Source organism: Pyxicephalus adspersus, chromosome 2 (assembly GCF_032062135.1).
Source record: "Pyxicephalus adspersus chromosome 2, UCB_Pads_2.0, whole genome shotgun sequence".
NCBI lineage: Eukaryota > Metazoa > Chordata > Amphibia > Anura > Pyxicephalidae > Pyxicephalus > Pyxicephalus adspersus.
The window spans coordinates 117,330,735-117,353,997 of NC_092859.1; the positions used below are offsets into that span (position 1 = coordinate 117,330,735).

Below are 23,263 nucleotides of genomic sequence, written 5' to 3' on the forward strand. Positions count from 1 at the left end.
TATATATATATATATATATATATATATGTGTGTGTGTGTATGTATATATGTATATTAGTATTAAAAACATAAAGGAGAATTACAATACACAAGAAAAAATAGTAAGGAACCCCAGCTCTCTCCGGCACACATACATGTAGATATTTACCACCAGGACACACGGGTGTTTGTTGTGGAATTGCTGAACACATGATGGGTGTTGCTGCACAGGTTACAGTGCGAGGGATAATTTTAGGGCCATTATTTATGGTTAACTCATAATTATGTTGTAAAGATTTCTAAAATGTCACCTATAGAATATTTTGAGTACCATACATTATCACGGTTGTGTTTAATATTATTATTATTATTAATAATATTATTAGTAGTAGTAGTAGTAGTATTATAGACACTGTTAATGCTTGACAAACAAAAAAAAATATTTGGTGATCCTGTGCACAAAAATTCAGACCTAAAATTTCCAACACTTAAGTTGGAAAACAGAAAAACCCTTTGCAAGTTTTTCTGGTGAGAAATGTAACACTGAAGAGGCCAAGTGCAATGCTCCATATTTCCTCTTTTGACTTTCCCACAATGTCAGTGTATGGAATTATTTGTTCTTTATTATGCAATGCTTTTCTCTGGTCCCACTAACATGAAGGGAATTATAAAAGTACCATCCTGCAATTTAGTATGCAATAAAATGCATGAAATTACTTCTGTCCTACGCCTTAGTTGTCAAATACAATTGCCAGGGTTGACTTTCACCCTATCCTATCACAGGTGGGGGTGGTCCATGACCAAACGATTGCTTTACCTGTGGTAGATAAGAGAGGGCAGAACCTGTAGAGCCGGAGAAGGCAGCTTGGATAGAACAGAGCAGGTAAAAGACACAAATATGGATTAATAACTTCAGCAGTTGCACTTTAATGTTTTACATTTTATTTTATTTTGTGTTATCAGTCCAATAAAACATGATTATTAATTGCTTCCTTTTATTATTAGTATTTTGTGTGCTACTCAAGTTGTGGTTTACTTTACCTCTTGAGTTTTGTTTTAATGTCCATTTATATTTTTTAATTCTTTTTAGCACTGACAATTTGTATTATCTTACACTGTGCCATATACTGTAGTATGCTTTTAGTATTAGTATGACTTAGTCTGAATCACTTTGATGTGTCTCCAGTATAAGAATAAATGTAATTCTTTTTAGTTTTTGAAAACTGACTGATTATAGTGCAAGCTAATGACATTTTTTCCCCTATTTCCTCTGACTGTCATTGTTCCTGTAGAATTATAGATTCTCTTCATGCAGTTTTGATGAGAGGAAAATGTCATTTCCCCAGCTGTCAGATCTCCTTCTGTCTGTGGAATGCAAATTATCATGCACAGATTTGCTAAAGATAGTTCATAGCATATCATAAAATAACGGTTACTGTTTTCATGCAAATCTGCTTTGTAATATTTTTTTTCTGTACACTAAAAACATGTTGTACTATGTATTATCTCTTTATATGTAGGTATTGGAAAGGTATTTGACGAGACCTAAACTAGTTATTAGTAAATAGCAATCCATTATGTTGAATCTGTAATTTTGTACAAGGTATAAAAATATGTACAATGTATGTGACATGCAATTATCTGCGTCTGGTTTCCTGTAATGGCTAGCAATGTTAGGGATTAAAGTGGAACTACACTTGCATTACCCACCTGTCCCCATTCCCTCGCAGGGACTCCCCTTCTTTTATTTTTTCTGTAGAGGATCTTCAGCCATTTTGATTGGCCGGGATAAGTTCACTCATACTTGGCATGCTCATGGGAAGTTGGGATTGCTGGGTATCCTGACAACCAAAGCTGATGACACACATCTGCAACTCAGCTTTCTGCCATATACCTGATGTAATCAGACAGGTAAGATTGCAGACGGGATAGTACCTGTCCCCTTCTGTAATGAATACCTGCTTGATCATGGATTATTTAAATTAAAACTTTTTTTCTGCTTTAAAACTAAAGTTTAATCTACTAATATGTTTTCTTACCATGCTCTTTACCCTCTCCCTTAGGCAAATCATTGCTGTTGTGAGGAATTTAGAAATTTTGGAGACATCACCATAGATATCACAGCACCCTGTCTCATGCAGACCACCCTAGGTAACATTCACATATGGTGCTGGGCTTCTATGACTTTAACATTTTTGAATTAAAAGGTACAGTACAGCTGGACGTGGTGTAGATCAGTGTTTCTTGCACATCCCTTTGTCCCCTGTAGCTGTCAGGATGGTGTGACCCCCCCCCCCATAAGCTCACACAGGAGTTATATCATCAACATAAGCACCAACATATTGTGCAGTGCTGTACATTAAATAGTTGTTGCAAATGACAGACAGAAACCGTGACACAGGAGGGGAGGGGGGCCCTGCCCCAAGGAGCTTGCAATCTAAGAGGTAGGGAACACATATCTTCAGACTACAGTTTTAAAGGCCAGGTTGTGGGAAAGGACAGGGTGTAGATGAACCTATGCATGGGCTTCCTGTGCAGTATAAACGTTGTCATCTATGACTTGTTACATTAAGCGTGTTTAGGCCAGATTTGCACCGTTGTGTCCTGGCAGTGTGTGCAATTATATTGGTCAGTGCAAAGCAAAGAATGGTACAATTTTGGTACACTTCTTTGTTAAAAATGGCTCCTACAAATTATTATCCGCGTATGTATGTAACTTTAAAACTCAAGGAATTGTCCTACTACAGTGCATGTTTATGTACAACGTGGCCCCAAATCTTCCAATAACATAAAGCAGTTGCTTCCCTTGTTGATCTCAGTCCTGGTATGCAGGTGCAGTGCAAAAAGCTGAGGCTAAAAAGACCTGTCAGGAAGTACAAATAAACCCAGGTTGTATGTATATGGCTGCGATGGTGGGGCAGCTTTGGCAAACCTTTTCTGAATCCAACAAATCACAACAGCAGCCATATATACATTTCCCCCCTCTAGTTAGCTCTCTTTGTATACACTGATGTCTTTTATAAAGTGGAGGTAACATAAAACTGCAGTATATGGCTGTCTTTATAAATAGGGGGATTTCATATACATATATATGCTATTTTTGGAGGGGTGAACTGTATATACAGGTGCCCTCATGATTTGTCCAGTTCTTCAATGTGTAAGCTTATGGGTACATGTAGAATAGATGCAGAATATGATAAATAAGGTTCAGTAAATGGCATGGATACACAGATCTGTGGGTATAAGGAATAGACAGCAGACATCCTGCCGTACAGATATGCTCGCTCAGCAAACACTGGAGCCTAGTAAGGGTAACAAAAACCAGCTTGGCCTCTAGTCGCCCCCCCCCCATTTTAGCTTATGTGGTCTGTGTGTTTAAAACTGGATATTTACTATTTAGAGACTTGATGTTTTATATAATCTAAGCTTTAATAATAATATGTATTATATGTAATGCTATGAAATGCTCTGCGAGTGTGTTTTTTGTTTTTTTGTTTTTTTTTTCAGAAAGGCATGTGTTGAAACGTTTATAGCACAATTTTTGTTTTGTGTATATTAAAACATTCCTGGTCTATAGCATTCATATCCTGTTAGGACTGGTCTCCGTCCGGCCTTTTCAGCTTTACTCTGTGTACTGTATATGTGTCACATCTCTACAGATCTCCATTTCATGAGCCCATAGCATTGACATTCCAGCCTGTTGCAAGTCTTTAAATAAAAATAAGCTTTCCAGATGATGAAATGTCTTATATTTGGCCTGAGTCCAAGATCAAGGTGACATGGGTACATGGTTCTAGCAGGAGGCACACTGTCTGGGTAGATTTGATGTGGGGAGATTAACCTTTGTGTTCCTGTTGGACATGAACACACCTTTCTTTTACTTGTAGAACATTTATGGTATAGATAGATATAGAAATCAGCTATGACTGATAAATGGTGTGATTAATAAAAAGAACAAACAATAATTCTCTAAACCTTTGGCACAGCTTATTTTGCTTATTGTACATATATACACAGCTTGTTCTGTTTATTGTGCTTCATACATATATATACACACATATATAGTGTTTGTATATGACCTTCTCCCAGATACAATATGAGCCAGCTGCACTCACACTACAGCCTGGTAATTGGAGGGTCTGAAATGTTTTTGGACACGGATTAATTTTAACCTCCACTCCCAATAGAACATTGAACCTGAGCTAAATATCTAAAGGGAAATTAGTATCCGTCTGGCTGAGACCAATATTTGGTTTTCCAACTGCACATGTCTGCGTGATGGTTTGTGAATGTTGTGTTCACAAACAATCAAATCTAATAAATAATATTCTGTTCCCTTTCTATCCCAGAAAACCGATCCAAAGGGCAATATATTGTACATATGGACAGTGTTTGGTATTCCAGCATTTTGTACACAATTGACATCCTTTTTAGTAACATTACAACACTAATTAAACTGTTTTTTTATTTTTTTTTTTTATTTTTACGGTTTTGGTGTTTGTGGTTTTTATTTCTTTTAAACAAACAACATACTTTTTTCTCATTTCCTAATTAAATAAGTTGCTGTCTCACTAAGACAGTTTGGTGGTTATTCATTCTGATAATTACTTCTATGCTGCCTTATTTATAGAAGAGTTTTCTGCTTAGTTAGCTAATAGATCGTTTTCACTGTAAAAATAGGAACCCTAGATATGCGCAAAGCTTATCATTATATCTAATCACTGCAATTATATTGTATGTCAAGTCAAAAACTTTTTTCCTAGTTTTGAATAGAGTGGAGTTTAAGAACTCCTATTGAGGTTATGTAGGGCTCCATTATTATTAATAATACTAATAATCAGGATTTATATAGCGCCAACATATTATGCAGCGCTGTACAATAAATAGGGATGCCATTAGGTTTGCAGAAAGTAAGAGAAAATCTCTATGTTCTACCAGTCAGGAATTTACTGGCAATATTTCAGGCAAAAGTAAAAAAATTTTAGTAGAGTAGAGGAGTATTTCTGTCACATTCTTGTTCCGTCCCTATTGCAGTGTTTTGGAACAAGTTAGAACACTGTATTAAGGGAGAGGAGTTTGATATAGTAAATGCACTCACCTGCTGGTTCATAAAGTTTGAAAAACTTAGATTTGTTTAGGAGTTGTGTTCTTTTTGAAGGGGTGGTTTTGCTTTAAGTCATAAATACTCTGCAGGTTTGTCAAGTCATGTCCCAGTTAACTGTCAGAGATCAGAGCATAAAAAAGGTAGTTCACTTGTTTTTTATCGGAATTCTAGCCTTTACACTGTGCAGTGGTTTTAATAGATTGGATGTTCAATTTGATACAAAATACATGGATTTAATCCAAAATATAATAAAAACTAGGATATTTCTTGATTCTTTTTGACGGAATAATTATTGATCTAACAGTCTGTTTTGTGTTTTAATGAATTGTGAGCTTGCTGTGGGTAATTGGTCATAGCAACAAGCTTGCAGCAGTTCTTGAGGCAGCATGCCATCAGTTTTCAACAAAACAAAGTTCATGCTCCGGGCTGGGTTTTTGTTTTTTTAGCACAAGGATGCCAGGTAACACAGGAAAATACAAACAACAAAACAAATTTTAGCCTTGCTACTACTTTGGTAGATCCATCTCTAACTAATAGCAGAAAACAGCAAAAGTCCTTTTGCATAAACAAAAAAATGATCGCTTACTCTGAAACATTTGTCTCTGGAGCTCCTCTCCCTGCAAGCTTTCAGAAGCCACTGAGCTCTCAGCGGTCTGATGCTGACCCTCTAAATAGACAGCACCTGTACTCTAGAACCTGGACATGGACCACCAGGTCCTGAAAGATCCTTTCCAAAGACAAAATATTGAGCGTGTGTACATAGCCTAACAAATTCCCTCAGAGCCATTAGCCTCCCTGGCGGTCTGAATAATAGGTATTTTTAAATGTCAAAGCAGTACATTTAAAAATACTTATTTTTAATTTCCTCCCTGGTCCCGCCCCCCAGCCGCACGGTCCCGCCACATGCTGGCACGCCCCTGCCTGTCCGGCATCTGCGTCCCCTGGCCTCGCATCCCTAACATTCATACGCCGCCGATGCAGTAAGTTTTGAAACTCCCTACCTGGAGTGCGGCTTGGGGTTACCGCTTTTGGTACTGAAGATTAACCCCGAGCAACACTTGGGAATACCGCCAGGGAGGTTAATGACAAAATGCCTTAGCATTGGGCACATACACACCATTGGGGCTACATACACCCCATCTAAGACATTTCCTATTAGGCCATGGGACACCTTGTCGCACCATCAAGCTTAGGCCACATAGCTTTTTCCTCATTAAGCCATACAAACATTTAGATTGATTTATCTGCTGGAATCTGTTCAATATTTATTGATGGGAGATAGTAAAATGATCAGTATTATCTGATTGGTTTTGATTAGGGAAATATATGGATTGAGGAATTAGGCATACATCTGTATTCTTAGTATTAGTCTGAACCTGACGTGAGCTTGAAATATAACGGGATAAAAGGGACCGCTGCACCCCAAAAACTGTTGTTTGCTATGGAACTTCAGGTAAAGAGTTTTTCAGAGAACTTTGAGTGTTGACATCTTTGCTGTGAGGTTTTGTACGGTGTCACTGTTAGTGCATGATGGTATACAGAAGATTTGCCATTTTTCTGACTAAACATATGCTAATTATTCTGATGGGAGCTGGTCATCATGAAGGAAAGGCAGTGTTCTCATACTCTCATAGTTTCTGCAGGCCTTGAAGGACTCTCTTGTATAACAGATTCATGTGTAAACAAGGAGGTTAAAATAACTCTGCCTTCCCATCCCACACTTGACTAAACAACATTGTTTCTGTGTTGAAGGCCTTTTTTTGGTGTATACCTAATCTAGCTGTCAAAATAATTTGGTAGTGAAAAATATCTGTTTGATGTGGGTGTTGTGACATTTCTGAAATCTGTGCAAGCCTATGCAGGGCGCCGCCATCTTCCTTTTTTCTGCTCGGCAACAATCTTTGCCTGTTTTGATTGGCTGCCGGAGTTCATCCATCCTCGGCACATACAAGGGACACCAAGATTGCCAAATTTCTATGCATGTGCAGCTCAGGCTTTTCACATATATCCAGCGTGATCACCAGGTAAGACATGTTTGTAAAGTGGGACTTTAGTTCTAATTAAACCCAACTGCACAGGATCAAACCAGGTATTGACGTAGGAAGCAAAATATCCTCCCCTAAATCTGCCAACAGGTCCCTCGACACCAGTGCTTTTTTTGTCGGGGTAACGCCAATCCATCATTGCAGTTTTGCCTGCACTGCCAGGTCCCTGCCTGTCCACTGATAATGACATCATCCTCTGGCCCATTCATAAAAGAACCTCATTGCAGGCATCCAATAACAATCTGCCATCTCAGGCAGGCAGAGAGGTGGACACCTGAGGAAAAATCCCAACAGTAGGTAAATGGAAAGAAACTTGGTGCTGGAGAATCACTACTTTATGTGAATAAAAATGTGGTTTATATAAATTTGTCTTCCTAGTGGTTGGAGAGGATTGGTATGTTCAGGGATCAGTTTTAAACCTTGTATGTAGCTCCATGGTTGTTACTAAAAACAATATTTTTAAGAGACCGTTTTACAGATGATTACGTTACTGACAGCCTGCTCCACTTCTGCTGAAGAACCTGTTCTGTTTGTTTATGGTTCTGTGCGCTATTGTTGAGAAAACATTAGTAAAATAGTAGCTGTTGTTGTGGGCCTTTTTAGTTCTTTATCATGTCTCATTGCTAAACATTTTTGTAGAACACTTGTACTGACAATCATCTCATATCATCTAGTATCTGCACAGACCTTTAGAGAACTTTTATAGAAGAATGTTGGGTAACTTCCTCGTCCTTCACTTCTCAGGTGATGGAGGTCCCTGCCTTTTTCAGGTATATAAACTGCACTTTCAGTCTAGTAGAACCGTGACTGTGGGGATTCATCCGTACACTATAATTAATTTTGATTCTTGTTAAGCAGCATTTTCACTTTTTAAACAATTTTCATGTACTGCACATTATCCCAACACAATATGGAAACATTATATTCCTTCATTCGGGACTTTATTCTTGTATTTACTGTGACATTGGTAAATTGTTTACTTGAGAGAGAGCAATTAAGGAAGGGTAGCCAAAGGAGCTGCAAAAGTAATGTGAGCACCGAGTTTCTCAAGTCTGGAAAGGTCACAGTGGTTTGAAGAAGCAGAAGCTCGGTATTCTGGTACTCCCATATGGGCTAGTAGTCCAGGGATGTTACAACAGTACACAAAGTCTGCATATTCACTGAAATATGTCAGAAGTGTCACCTCTCTTGTCCTATATACCGTTACTTTAACTTCTGGTTTTAGACCGTTCTTTTCTTTTAGCCTGGATGCTAAAAGTTCAGATGCTTGTTTTGACAGACTTGGGTCATGTTTTAAATCATTGAGCTCTTCTTGGGAGAACTGCTGGTTTGATAAAACACTTCCTCCATATTCACCTCCACTGCTAACTCCTGGATTACATTCCAAACCCTGTATATCCTCCATGTCAGATACAGGAATATCAGGGAGTGTACTGAACACTGGTATGGGAACATCAGCACCATGCGGCACAGGTCGTCTTGCTTCTAATCAGAGTACTCCCACTTGTTTTTCTTGTAACGATTGAAACCTTTTGCATTCACAGAACAAAAATAACAATCATTAGGATTTTTGGGCTATCGCCATACCATAGGTAAACCAAATTTCAAACTTTTCCGTTTTCCATTTTTCCACTGACATAGACACTCTACAAGTTTTGCATACTATATGGGGAACCCAATACTTATCTTGGTCCCCCAGTTTAATACCAAAATATGCAAGATATTATTGTTTCATAAATTCTTTGTTTTTGCTGAGAATATTTACCACAAATGTAGCAAAAAACATTAGGGTCATTTAAACAACTTCTTGAAGAAATCATGTTTCTGTAAAGAAAAAAGAAAATGTATGAATAAAAAGAATGCAAATGAAAGTTTAATGAAACATTGGTGTAAATAAGGAGTGATAATAATTTGCTGTGTTAACATTTGTTGGTAAAATCGTCTATTCTGATTCATGTATCACAAGAACTTGAGCCAATTCAATGAAACTGATGTCATTTCTGGATTCAGCAGACCTGAAATACACTAAATATATTGAAAAATCCTTGGCAAGTGAAAACATTTTTTTTTTTTTGTTGAGCTGTGTTATTACTAAACAGGATTAATAAAGCACCAACATATTACGCAGCGCTGTTCATTATTAAATAGGGGTTGCAAATGACAGACAGATACAGACGAAGAGCTTACAATCTAGGAGGTGGAGGATGTAACACACAATAGGAAGGATTTATGTATAGCTGTATGTGTTTAGTAAACAAGAAAAAAAAAAAACCTATTCAACCCAAGCAGAGAAAATGGTTTGTAGGAAACAGACTTGCATTGGTCAACCTCAGAAAGCACATCTAAGAAAAATGCTTGTTATTAGATGTTGGTGGAAATATAATATTTTTGATTGATTCCACAAGGTAATAGAGGAAGCAGCTACTCTGTTGAATTCAAATAGTTTATGGGTAAATGGATAATGAGACCACATTACCACTGTGTAGTAAAAGTGTATTATGCCCTCTAAACTAGGGGATGACATGACCTGTAGTATTTTATTCAGCTAGCTGGATGGGTCTTGCTAATAATAAGTAATTGAGTCAGAGATTTCTCAAAAATCCATCAGGGTGTAGGTTTGGCACCAGTCATGATAAATAGTATCAAGTCATTGACTGGTACACTTAGTGAACCTGAACTCAAACAGCTTTACTATGTGTCACTTTGTGTATTGTGTAGAAATAATAATTGCAACTACAGAAACAATCAGTACATTCTTTGCCTTCAGTCTTGTAGCTTTTTTCAGTGTAAGATTATCTAAGGCACTACTGCATCTACTAGCCTTACAATATTTTGAATAAAATTTCATGACATCAGTGCTGATTATAGTTCTTTCTGCAGGGGAGAAAGCAATACCGGAGGACCTGCTTTGCAAGGATAATCTGTCTTCTGCATTAAGTCAGTGGGTCTTTGCTCTTATTACTCCTCCTGTCTTCTGATTATTCCACCAACTCATCAGATCAATAGCCATGAATAGGGAAGCAGTGGCAACACCCAAATAAAGCCACTGCAGAACATCATATAGAAGCTCAGTAATGGGAAAATGTTCAGGTGCCCTGAAATTTCTGTTTAGCTGCCATTTGTGTACTCTTTGATATTAAGATATCCACTATTTCCAATGTGGATAGTTGAAAGGGGGGGAAGTCTTGGCATGTTCTTGTAAATTTGGAAACATTTTGATCATTAATAAATACAAAAGCGACTTGAAGAAGATTCAAGCAACTTGTTGACCTGCTGAAAATCTAATCAAAGCAACTTTTGAAGATTTGAAACAGATTACAATTGAGACAGTTAAGTTTGATGTCCATGTACATTTTTTTTCTAGAGAATATGATTGTCTTCATGTGTTGCACCATGAATTATTGAATTTATGATTTATAAAATTGTCGGTCACAATTTCTCTGTTGTAGGTGGGGCACATTTTTTATGCTTTGTGTCTAGTTTATATAGTAAGCCAGTATGTTTCGACTGTTTTACCATGGGGGTGAAAGTCTTGAAGTAACGTTCGGGTCTTTTGGGAACTCCCAACTATAAATACTAACTATATCCACAACTAACCGTACATTGGTGTGGTGCTTAGTAGGAAGAATGCTTCTTACAATGCAGGCCAGTGGGAAGAATGTCACCCTTACAGCCAAAAAGATTATGGGGGGCACCTCATCTGACCTGAGAAGCTCAGTGCTCAAGGAACCCCTAGCAATTTCTAGAGGAACCCTGGTTGAGAAACACTGTACTAAGCTATTAAAAAATACAAAGTATCCATTGTAAATAAAAATGTAATTTTAAATTTAACCTAAGGCTTAGTCTACGTCAGGGGTCAGCAAACTCTGACCTTTAGGCCAGATACGGCCTAGCCAGTAGTTTGTTCCGGTCTAACGCCCCCTGGCCGATCCAGCCTAATGCCGGCCGGCAACCCGCGGTGGACCTCAAACAAACTGCCGATGCCACATGCGGCTCTTGAATCTCCGTATGCGTTGCGGAGGAGAGGGATTTGCCTTCAAGGGGAGTTTCTGGTGGGGGGCGGAGCCACTAGGGCGGGACTTGAAAGAGAGTGTTCGGCCTAGTGTGCTCCTGCCTACTCCTGAAATGGCCTAGTAGCCAAAAAAGTTTGCTGACCTCTGGTCTACATGGACATTTTCCCCAGCGTTTAACCTGAGGCTTTTAAAGCCCATGTTTGAAATCCCAATGCATTCCTAAGGGCTAATCTACACCAGGACATTTCTTTGAGGCACATTTATAAGATTTATTTTAAACGTGGCTTGCAAAAAAAAATTAAAACGCTGGGTTAAAGCTGGAAAATGCCCAAAAACGTGGGTAAACGCTTCCGTTGACTTCAATCGAATGTTTTCATGCGTTTTTGAGCACTTAAAATGTAAACACATTCTGTGTTCTCCCCAGCCCCTTTTAGATGAGTGCACCACCCAGCACTTTTCAGTAACCACCCGGCTGTTTTTGGGTGGTTACTGATGAGTTGGGTCACAATACAGGGACTGCCACCCGCCTAAAATGTCATCCCACCCAGCTTAAAAAAAATGTCTGGGTTAAGCACTGACATGAAAATTGTGAGAAAACACAACATGTGTTTTGAAGGCAAGCTTAAAACGTTAATAGAAGTGCCAAAAAACGCATATAAACGCAATAGGAACGTTTACATGTTTTTTTTTTAAAACGTTCGTGTAGGCCCAGCCAAATAGTTTATTTTATAGTATAGTTATTGTATAGTATATTTGTACCATTTTTTGCAATAGTATGAGTCTTAATTTGCTCTGTTTCACCACTCTGGTCTTGCATTTGAGGTGAGCTCCAAAGTACTATATTATGTTATAATATGGAGTAAAAAGCATGCACCTAAAAGTGCTCATAGTCAATGCAGGGTGATCAGATCTTTATGAACCCCCTGAAAGCTCAGAATTCTCAAGTCAAGGTTTCTGTAATTGAATAGGTTTTACCTGCAGGTAAATCTACATGCCACATTTTACCTCCAGCTGATAGCTCACCAGGTTTAATGTAAGAACAGCCAAGGTTCATTAACATTCTCTTTAACAAGGAAAAATCAAATATTGGATACTGGACAGCTGTGATGCCTTTTTGTTATACCGGGAGAGAAACTGACAAATCCATGTTTGCTAGATGCTGTGCAGTCTATAAAAATGTGGGCATGATGCCAGGTATCTGAGATGGAGAGTTTTTATTGCCAACATTTTCGGGCATCAGACCATCTTGATTCCCTGGCTTCACTCCTGGTTATGCCATGCCTCTTACAACAGGCGGCATAAATGCTTACTGGGAAAATCCTAAGATGCTTAAAGTGCACCTTTTTTGGGCTGCTCTCCACTAGTGGAGAAACAAATCCCTGCTTTGAAAGCATGCAGTAAGTACATTTACATGCAGTGTTATGGATTTATTCTTCTTTATTTTATTTTTTCTTTTTGTGGTAAAAGTCTTTAATGGACATCACTGCTGTGGTGGGTTGGGACATGTTATAGAGCTCAGGAGCTTCTTTTCTAGCAACAGATCTGCAAGGAGAATACTTTATTTTTATTACAAAAAGTGAGCATCTGATGTGTTTGGGGGAAGTGTTTTTACATTTTTGCTATTTACTATTTTTGCTGCCAGTGAAATCTAGACCCTGCTGTTTAATTTCTATATTCTTCATGGAGAAGAGGTGGCATAGTAATAACAGGCTTAGGGAAGTCCACATTGATCTGGGCATATTTTCTCATCAATTTATTCAAATAAGTATGAGCATTATGACTGCAGGACAGCAGCAAAGTGTCTGATCTAAAAGAACTAATTGAAAAATGTCTGTGAAATAGTTAAATAGCGTGGAAGCACAAATGAATTCTAGAGCTTGTAAGATATGGTTGGCTCATGAAATCCTGTAGCTAAAATTGACTGCCTCAGAGCAATATGTTTGCTAAATAAGGCGTAAGAGGGTCAGGTAAGGCCAAGCAGATAAGCAGCAGCAGAGCTGACATTGTGGATGGGATCCAGCTGTGTTTACTGGACTGATGCTGCATGGCTTTTATTCATATGGGTAATGGCTGTCATGGCAATAAAACTCAAGAGGTTTTAGATTGTTTTCAGTTAATGACGTCGATCAGACTACACCTATCGGGCCAAAATCAATTATATTAGATTTATTGAAGTATTATGGAATGCAGAAATGCAATAATTCTTTTTTTAATCTACTGGAAGTTCAGCTTTAAAGACGCTCTAATTTTGTTTAAATATGTTATTTATTGTCCTTTATAGTGTGAGGCATACCTTTCTGTATAAACCCATTCTTGAATCCGTCAACACTTATTACACCTCTTAATTATTTGACCTTAGTTGGCAACCAATTGTATATATGAAACCAAAGGGTGCTACTATATTAATGGGTGCTAAAATAGTAAAATAGCGCTTTGATCTCCTTGATCATCTCCAGTCTGGCCTTCCAGCTGCTTATTCCACTGAAACTACTCTTACTAAAGTGGCCAATGACCTCCTCCGAGCTAAGTCCCTCCCCTCAGGCACATGACCTTTGATTCTGTCCTTTCCTTCAACATTCATTTCCAATCAAGTCCTTTCACTTACGCAACATCTCCAAAATCCACCCCTACCTGTCCCCAGAGACCACCAAACTCCTTGTACACGCTGTTATCATCTCTCGCCTGGACTACTGTAACATCCTCCTCTCTGGTATTCCACTGACTCTCTCCTCTACAATCTATTATGAACGCTGCAGCCAGACTCATCCATCCTTCCCACCGCTCCTCTTCCGCTACATCTCTTTGTAGTTCTCTTAATTGTCTTCCATTTCACCTGAGAATCAAATTCAAGCTCCTGTGCTTTGCCTTCAAATCCCTCCACAGTTCTTACCCCACTTACCTTTCTGAACTGGTAAAAAAAAAATCCTCCTCTAGCGGCTCTCTTTGCTCCTCCAATGATCTACTACTGACTTCCTCACTCATAACCTCATCACATGCATGGCTCCAAGGCTTTTCTAGAGCTGCCCCAACTCTCTGGAATGGTCTTCCTCATCCTATTTGGCTTGCTCCTTCCTTCTGTTTATTTAAAAGCGCATTCAAACCCCATCCTTTCAAACTTGCTTACTTGCCTTCTTCTGTCTCTTAAACCCTCACTATATCCCACCACTACATTCCTAGTGTGTGCTGCTTTCCCCAAGTCTTAGATTGTAAGCTCTTCGGGAAAGGGTCCTCTCCTCCTGTGTCACTGTCTGTATCTGTCTGTCATTTGCAACCCCTATTTAGAAACTTTGCTAATCATCTACATAACAACAGCTTCCAAAGAGACCAGTAGAAATAAATGGGTAAGAAAATGGGTATTAACGCTTACTTAAATGTATATATATATGTATGTATATTAAATGATGAAGGTTTATATATTTATTTTTTTGACGCTAAGTGGTAGTGTAGGTGATCATTAAGTTTCATCAGGTGTGTTTTTTTTTTTTTTCTGTGTTTGCCCTACATTTGGTACATATCCTAAAGAGGAACTAAACTGAAGAAAAAAAAAAAACACAACTACCTTTCCATTCTGCTCAATCCTGCTCGAGATTTCCTCGATCGGGTCCAGTGTGGACCTGGAATTTTCCTTCGTCCACCGCCATTTCAGTCCGTCTTCTTCCTTGTTCTGGCTACATCACCCAATCTCGCACTGCGCAGGAGATGTAGCCTGCTGTAAGGGGGGGAAAAAGAGTCCCGATCTCTCTGCACATGCGTAAGATCGGCATTCATTTCCCTTTATTGTGGGAAAATGCTGCAGAAGGAGCAGCCAGGCTCCTGGGATGCATCGCATGTGTTTTTGTTTTTTAAATAACATTTTTACTTTTACATAAAATGGTTGTCTACCCTTTTATTTGTCTTTTAAATGTTGGTGATAGACCCACTTTAAGCACAGGTCCTCAAAATTGTATTGACTAATTGAGCAGTATACATGGCAGTTTAGAGGCTGTGTTTGACCTGCTTTGTGTTACTGTATATATTTTTATACAGGTTGAATGCACCCTTTTCTTGGTGCTTGTCACTCAAACACAGAATTGGAAACAAACACTCTGGACACTGATCTTTAATGTCCAATCAGCTTTTTTTTTTTATAGTGAGCCTTTGACAAGCCTGGATTATTTGGCTTAACCATATGGTAAAAATGGGTAAAGTTCCTCAGTTGTTCAACCAGTAAATACAGTAATATATCCTGCCTCAACGGAAGTCCCAAAAAATTCAAGCATAGGCTTTTCCCGTTCTTGAGCCTCTCTACTGGCAGTTTATTACAAAGCAAATGTCTGTTAGTTCCTTGGTATAAAGAAGTGTGCTTCACTCCATCCATCATCACTGGAAATTACACAGGGTTGACAGGGTCAATTTTAGACTAAAGGAATGTACAGAGTTTTCAGAGGTTCTACCTTCTCTTGCTGCTAGTGGAATAAGCACGGCACACATTTGCTTTAGCCCATTAGATGATTTATATGCTTTAAAAACTTTTCTTCTTTTTCTCATTCTGTTTTTATAAATCAAACCCAAGGATAGATGTTAAACAACTGACAGAATTTACAATATTTAACAGGGTAAAGGAATGTGTACAGTCCTGTTGTACCATCACCTCCTCATTTTATTTGAGTGCATTAACACAACGCCTTTTGAAAATCAGTGTGTTAATTATGGTGCACCAGCACACCATTGTGTGAATGGCCTGTAGGCTAAGTATATTTTACTTGCTTTTGGTATCACACTTCCTTTTCTTATTTAGTTTTGTTCAGTCAATGTAAAACAAACATTGTAAAATAATGTCATTTGTGAACTGAACTGACATTATTTTACAATGTTTGTTTAATGCCTTTAAGAGTTAAAATTTACACAGCTTATTGCACTCAAATATCTATGAGAAGAAACTCTGTGACCTGCTTTAATACTTACAGGTGTGTAAGGTTCAGGAGTATAAAATGTTCCAGTAATGGTCAATAATCGTGTCCCTGTAACTTTATTACCTTCCCTAATGTCTTTGTGATATTTCTTGTCTCTGAACAAAGGTCAGGGTGGAAGTGGTGCTTATCAGTTGGCATACCTCATGGCCACCCAGCTGCCAAGCACACTCTCCAAGTTGGCTACCAACCAGGACTAATGTAAACATTCACTGAAAGTTCATTATTTGTAAACAGATCAAATGGTTATTGGTCATCAGTCTTTTTTTTTTTTTATTTCTACTTTGAACAGTAACATATGTATACAATGTACATATAATGATCATAATGTAACATTTCTTTAAATAAACTAAGAAGCAACAAGCTAGAAAATGTTTCTTTGGTTTATGCCGTTCCTTTTTCTACAAAGAATCTTGTAGATGTAATTTATTAAGTTTGTTTACTTACTAATAATAAACAGTATTAAAGCTAGTGATTCAGATTAACAGCCATGCAACCAGCATTTTCATGCAAAAACCATTTTGTTTTTCATTTCTGTAACTGCAGGTTCATTTTTAATCAATTTTCCCGTTTGCTTTCCTTTTTAATTCATGTTGTTGTCCTATTTAGCCTTAATTGTTTGTCCTTCTCTTTAGACGGCAGCATCACATGCTAAGGAAGACACATTTTTATAGGAAGAGCATGGAGCCTATATCATTCCTATTCCATGTTTGCTGAGGTTTCGGGGAAGAATACGGACAACGTTGTAGTGTGTAAGTTTTTTTTTTTTGTTTGTTTTTTTGTTTTTTTTTTAGTAGTACTTATAGAAAACAATGCTCAATAACAATCTTGGTCCGACACTCTTTTTTTTTTTTTTTTTGCAGTAAGTTGGAGCTTAGTAAAATCAAATCGACTAAATCAATTTAAACTAAATCCCTGAACAGACAATCTCTTTCCTGTCACTCCATCACGTGTGCTCTGTCCTTTCAACCCTGTACCCTTGATCACTGACTGCCTTCTCTTGCCACCACCAATTCACAATTTTTTTTTTAATGGGATTTATATGACCTTCATTAGTGATACTAAAACTATGTAATCGGAGGGCCTACTTAATATTCTATTTAGTTTTTTTCCTTATTGGACAGACTCTTGCACTACATAAATGTTGGTGCTACTCTAGTAAATACTTAGTTTACAAGTTTAATAACAGGTAATTATACTGACCCTGGCTGCTTTTATTTGATCTATCTATAATACATCTATTTACGTACCAAGTGTACTTAATTCCTTCTTTCATTTTTTACATTTTAACTAACATTAATCCATTGTCATTTATTTATTTCTTTTTGCTTTCAGCAGGACCCATGGCAGTAGAATAAATGGAGATGGCAGGCATGATGCCCCCTGTAAAGATAAAATGGCTGGAGCACCTGAACAGCTCCTGGATTACAGAAGATAGTGAATCAATCGCTACCCGGGAAGGTGTCTCTGTCCTGTATTCTAAGCTGGTCACTAACAAAGAAGTGGTCCCACTGCCACAGCAGGTCTTGTGCCTCAAGGGACCCCAGCTGCCAGATTTTGAGAGGGAATCCTTGTCATGCGATGAACAGGATCACTACCTTGATGCTTTACTCAACAGCCAGCTGGCTCTGGCCAAGGTGGTGTGTTCAGACTCTCCATTTGCTGGTGCTTTAAGGAAGAGGTTGCTAGTTCTCCAAAGGGTTTTCTATGCTCTTTCTAATAAGTATCATGACAAAGGCAAAGTTAAACAACAGCAACACTCACCTGAGAATAGCTCAGGCTCTGCAGACACATTGTCTGTTAGTGAGAGACCGCGGTCCAGTACTGATGCTCTTATTGAAATGGGAGTCCGGACTGGTCTTAGTCTTCTCTTTGCCTTACTGAGACAGAGTTGGATGCTGCCGACTGCTGGACCTGGTCTAAACCTGTGTAATGATGTCATACGAACAGCCATTGATGTGGTAAACTCTCTGCCTCCTCTTTCCCTTGCTAATGAGAGCAAAATACCCCCCATGGGACTGGATTGTCTGGCACAGGTCACTACCTTCTTGAAAGGTGTTACAGTCCCCAATTCTGGTGCAGATACATTGGGAAGGCGCCTGGCCTCCGAACTCCTACTGGGCCTTGCCTCTCAGCGTGGCTCTCTCCGTTATCTCCTGGAGTGGATTGAAATGGCTTTGGCAGCTTCTGCTCTGGTTAATGAAACTGACAAGAACAAGATGCTGATATCACAGGAAGGCATGATCAGCTGTGACTGCTTTATTAGCATCCTTCAACAGATGAGGAGGTCTCTGGTGAGTTTAAATCTCTGCTAATCATTTGTCTTTACAGCATAGCTGATGATGCATGAAAAAATCATCTGACATTTCCATACACAACAAATTGGTCATGTACTTTATTTGTACTCTAAAAAAGGGGCAAAGAAATGTAATTAGTGAAATTTAAAGGGTATCTTCACTTTTTATGAAAGGTAAATAGTATATATATAGTGGCTACACAAGCCCTAGTCAAATTTAGTGACAGGAAGTCGCAAGTGAGTGAAATCCACGTGAGTTTAGTACTTACAGAAACTGGTAGTTTGGAAATGACTAACCAGAGGGTTTCTTTGGAAAAGTTCTTTTCTTTAATAAATGTTTCTTAAGTAACATGTAAGTCTGTGATGTACATAAAATATGTATAGTTGTAATAGATGTTGGATACCGTTTTTGTAGTGAAAAATCGTAAATGGTTTTCAGGCATATAAATTCTGTTGACACGTATATCTGTTTTCTTAAAAACAACTATTATTGGACAATCATGATAAAACTACAATTTCTTTACATTAAAGCAATCATTGACAATGACAGGTTGGTTCTCAGTGATAAGGTATTTGACGCTTTTAACGGACAAATCATCCCCTTCCTCAGGAAAACAGCCATGAGACCTAAAAAATGTTTCATCCATAAAATCTACATCATTAAACGTTCATCATAATCAGTGCATATTGTCATATACAGCAAGTGTGTAATGAAAGTGCAGTGTGACACATAGCTAGAGGGGGCTTTACTTTTTGTGGTCTTTATTTTACTTTTTTGCTTTTTGTTTTATACCTTCCAGAGCTTAACTGGAACTGTTGATTATGCGTATTGTTTCTTAATAAATTATGGTATATTTGTAAGTGGGTTGCACGTTAATGATTGTTCCTAGCATTGTCACTGCTTTTAGAAGGCATGACCGTGTATCTTTTTATTATGTATTTCTTTTTTAGAAAATCAGTAAAGGCTATCCAGTCAAAACACCCATTAAGCAGATTTTTCCTTCATTTCCTGCCATATAGACTCGGCAAGAAATTAGGAGATCTCTCCAAAGTAATTTTTTAATCCATAGAGTTTACATAGAGATTACTTAGAGATACAGCTGTCGCAATTGAAAGGATTTTTCTCTACACATCTCTGACAACTCAGAATGATTGTGTGACCGTAGTCACCAGGACAGTAAAAAGGGGTGAATCTCTATCAGAGGGGAAATGGACAGCAATAGAAACTTAAGTGTGTCTAACCCTTCCCTGCTTTATCCTAAACTAATTCTTTTACGTACTATTTAAATGTAAGCATGTTTTAAATCCCTCCTATTTTTCAGCCAGTGCTTGGGCTATGAATACCAGTAAAGATGTCTGATCCATATTGAAACACAGTAGGGCTTGGGTGCAATTTGTGTTTGAGTCAGGAATCTTTATCTTTGTTCCTGTAATCTTTGAATTACTATTTTGTAGACTAGGCATAGAACATTAAGTAAATTAGACTTCTCTGTCTTCTTGATCACACTACCATATTACCAGCACCCAGTGTGATGAGTTTTCCTTGGCACCAACTTGAACAGTGGATTGCAAACTCATTCTGAAACCATTGTGTATAGTGCACAAGCACTTTAGCACTCACTGTCCTGTAGTGACTCCCAGTCCCCATTTACAAATTCGGTGATAAATGTTTTATTTATTATTTTTTTAATATTATTGACTGTTAAAAAACATTTCTCACTGTGAATGGGTTTCTGGCCTTCTATAGTCCACTTTTTAGGTAGTGTTGCAGTGGTATCTGATTTGAAGATAAACCAGAATAGTTTCATGGTATTGTGGTATTCATAATGGCACATTATTCCACATTGCTGATTATCTTTTAATTAATGGAGATTGTTGATTTCCCCTTCCAATTTCTTTGCCTTCTGCACTTTTGTGTGTGGCTGGTGTCGGTTGTAAAGTCTGACAGGCATTCAAAAAGAAAATGCAAAATGCTTGGTGAGATTCTCTTTGATGAGATTGATTTTTTTTCTTACAATATGGTATTGTATAAAAAACAAAAAAAAATCTCACCTCCTATATAAATAGCATTCTGTTGCTGAATATTGGTAATAAGCAAATGCACATGTTGTGATAACTGTTCATTATAGTACTGTGATACCTGTATATTACAGTAACCCTATTTCAGTGAAGATTCCTTATTATCTACATATGACCTATTAAAGATTATTGATACTTCAACGCTATTTGTATGCTATTTATGTTAGTTTTTTTTTGTGCCATCTGTGCCATAAAGGTTTGTCCTAATGGTTTCAATGCTCTTGGGAACAAAGGTTCATTTGTGCTGCCAATTGCCATTTTTAGCTGCTGCTTGACTGCCATAGATGTATTTTTACTTTGTTTATCCAAGTATACCTAATTGTGTGCTCCTGATGTAGCAATGCTTCCTTTTGCAGGGTTCATCAGCTGACCGGAGCCAATGGAGGGAGCCCACCAGGAATTCAGATGGTCTGTGCTCTCTCTATGAGGCAGCACTGTGTCTCTTTGAGGAGGTAGAGAATGATTTGTTTTTCTATTGACGTGTTTTATGTGTTTATTGCTTATATTTTAACAGCCATTATCCTTTAAACTTTATACACTATTGATTAGTAATCAAAACAAGAGCTTTCTAATAATTTAGATTGTTGGCGCTCTAGGGCTATCACCTTCTATTCTTGCTTAATTACCTAGCAGGTCACTGACCTGAAACAAGCTGATTTGTAATCTGATAATCTCATACTTCATTTAGGCCACTAACTAACCAAACTGTAAATGAAAGAAGGAAAAGGATAGCGGGCCTGCTAAATCAGATATAAATCTTTTCTTGGAAAAAATTATTTTCATTCTAGTGTAAGCAAAAAACTTTCTAGGGTCAGCAAAAAACTTTAAACGATAAGAAAAAACAAAATTGAGGGATGGGGAGGAAATGGAGGGGGTTGAGCAGATGACAAATCAGGTGGTTGGTCCAAGGTTGGCAGCTGGAACAGGCAACTGGAGAGGCAGCATTATATCCTACACCCTTCAGGTACTTAATTGTCTCAAAACATTTTTGGCTCAACTGTCTGCCGTGAATGCCATTTCCTTCCTTAAAAATGACCATTGCTTGATTCGTTCTGACGATGTGAATGTTAAAGGTGATTCCTCTATCTGGGGATTTTGTCCTGGCATCTAAGCAGTGTTGACTATCGTCATTTCAGATCCCTGAACACGCTGCATTTCACACCTCCAAGCACGATGCCGTTGATAAATAACTGGTTGCGATCTTTGGAAATTAAAGGGGTAATTGCTTGTGCCGTGACACTGCTGAGGTTCTTGTGCCATGACTTTGCTGTGACCGGCCCACATACCGTAAGGGGGTGGGGTCAGAGACACAATAATGGCGTCCGTGCACACAGTGCCGTCCACGAAGTTGTTAATGTAGTCATTCCAGGACATGGTGGCAGTATCAGTGGGTGAGAAGGAAAGAGAGAGGCGCCACGTGCTCCTGGAGGGGTGCGTGCCCAGAGATTTGTATTTTTAAATTAAAGCAGAGATTTAATTCAGAGTACTTCCACTTAAGCGTTGGGATGACTGCAACCTGCTTTCCCACCACTCACCTGTTCATCTGATCTGTGTTCATCATCTTTATCCATCCTAAATACGTCTTTGTGTTTGCTTCTTCCAAGTTTGGGTCTATACTACAGGGGGAGTAAATATTAGCAAACACAAAACTAAACCCTTTTAGCTAGGCGCATCACCTGGCACTTTACAGTAACCACCCGGCTGTTTTTGGGTGGCTACTAATGAGTTGGGTCACAATACTGTGGCTTCCACCCACCTACAATTTTTTGCCACCCAGCTTTAAAAAATTTTGTTGAGTTGAGCACTGCTATTGATGTATCATAGGTTTGCCCAACATTTGTGTTTGCCAGTGTCCAGTCTTCTGTAGCTAGCTGTATACCCTACACGTCCAGGACGCCCAGCAGCGGGAACAGCTTCATTTTATGGAGGAAAAACAAGACCTAACAGCTGATTCTGGAGTACAGAACCATCAAAACATAAACAGCGCCTCCAGGAAACAGTGGTAATTTGAAAATGTGCTCCAAAATCCATGCTGGAAAACTGAAGGATCCGGATTATTGAAGGCCAAATTTTTTAATGTCAACTGTAATCTTCATTTTTTTGGGATTTCTTTTCAATTTTTCTCTAAGCAATTTCATTATATTCCAGCTTTTATCATGTTTTGTGAAACGTCTTTTTTTCCCCCCAGGTATGCCAGATGGCTTCTGATTATTCAAGGACCTGTGCCAGCCCAGACAGTATCCAGACTGGAGAGAATCCAGTGGTGTCAGAGACGTGTGAAGTATATGTATGGGGAAGTAACAGCAGCCATCAACTAGTGGAGGGGACTCAGGAAAAAATCCTGCAGCCAAAGCTGGCTCCCTGTTTCTCAGATGCACAGACAGTAAGTGATGGTCCTTGTCTGCTGTATTTAACAAAGTGAATTTTCTACTTCACCTCATTTGCTAGGCTAATTGAAAACTCACTTGAACATGCTCTACTTTTTTTTTCACTAAATCCATTGTATTGTCTAAATTGTTTTTATTTGTGTCCTTTTTTTTGGACTTTATTTGTACTTTTTCTGTTTCAAAACAAAAAAACAAACCGAAGCCAATCCTTTTTCATAATTCATCTAATTACCAGCCCAAATAGAATGAAGTTGAAGAGAAATCATCTCTGCACCATTTGAATGATAAAAAAATATAAAGAAAGTTGAGACCTGTTTGTGAAAAGTGTGTAGTATTTCGTTTTAAGATGCAAATGCATTGGTCCCTCTGTGATGTTTTCAATGTTGTCTGTGTCCTTTCTAAGAAGATTGA

General features: G+C 38.3%; 1 protein-coding gene across 8 annotated transcripts in view; it reads left to right on the forward strand.

Annotated features, from left to right (window-relative positions):
• HERC1 (HECT and RLD domain containing E3 ubiquitin protein ligase family member 1) overlaps positions 1 to 23,263 on the forward strand; it is an 89,437-nt gene that overhangs the window by 3,181 nt on the left and 62,993 nt on the right. For 5 of the 8 annotated variants that reach the window (XM_072402066.1, XM_072402072.1, XM_072402073.1 and 2 more), the window contains exons 2-5: positions 16,726 to 16,842; positions 17,426 to 18,384; positions 20,822 to 20,917; positions 22,654 to 22,848. In XM_072402066.1, coding sequence (XP_072258167.1) covers positions 17,449 to 18,384; positions 20,822 to 20,917; positions 22,654 to 22,848 — 1,227 coding nt within the window. In that variant the 5' untranslated portion in view covers positions 16,726 to 16,842; positions 17,426 to 17,448. Of the gene's footprint in view, positions 1 to 791; positions 863 to 2,110; positions 2,131 to 16,725; positions 16,843 to 17,425; positions 18,385 to 20,821; positions 20,918 to 22,653; positions 22,849 to 23,263 lie in introns of those variants that run through there. The other 3 variants (XM_072402067.1, XM_072402068.1, XM_072402070.1) reach the window with 3 other exon arrangements.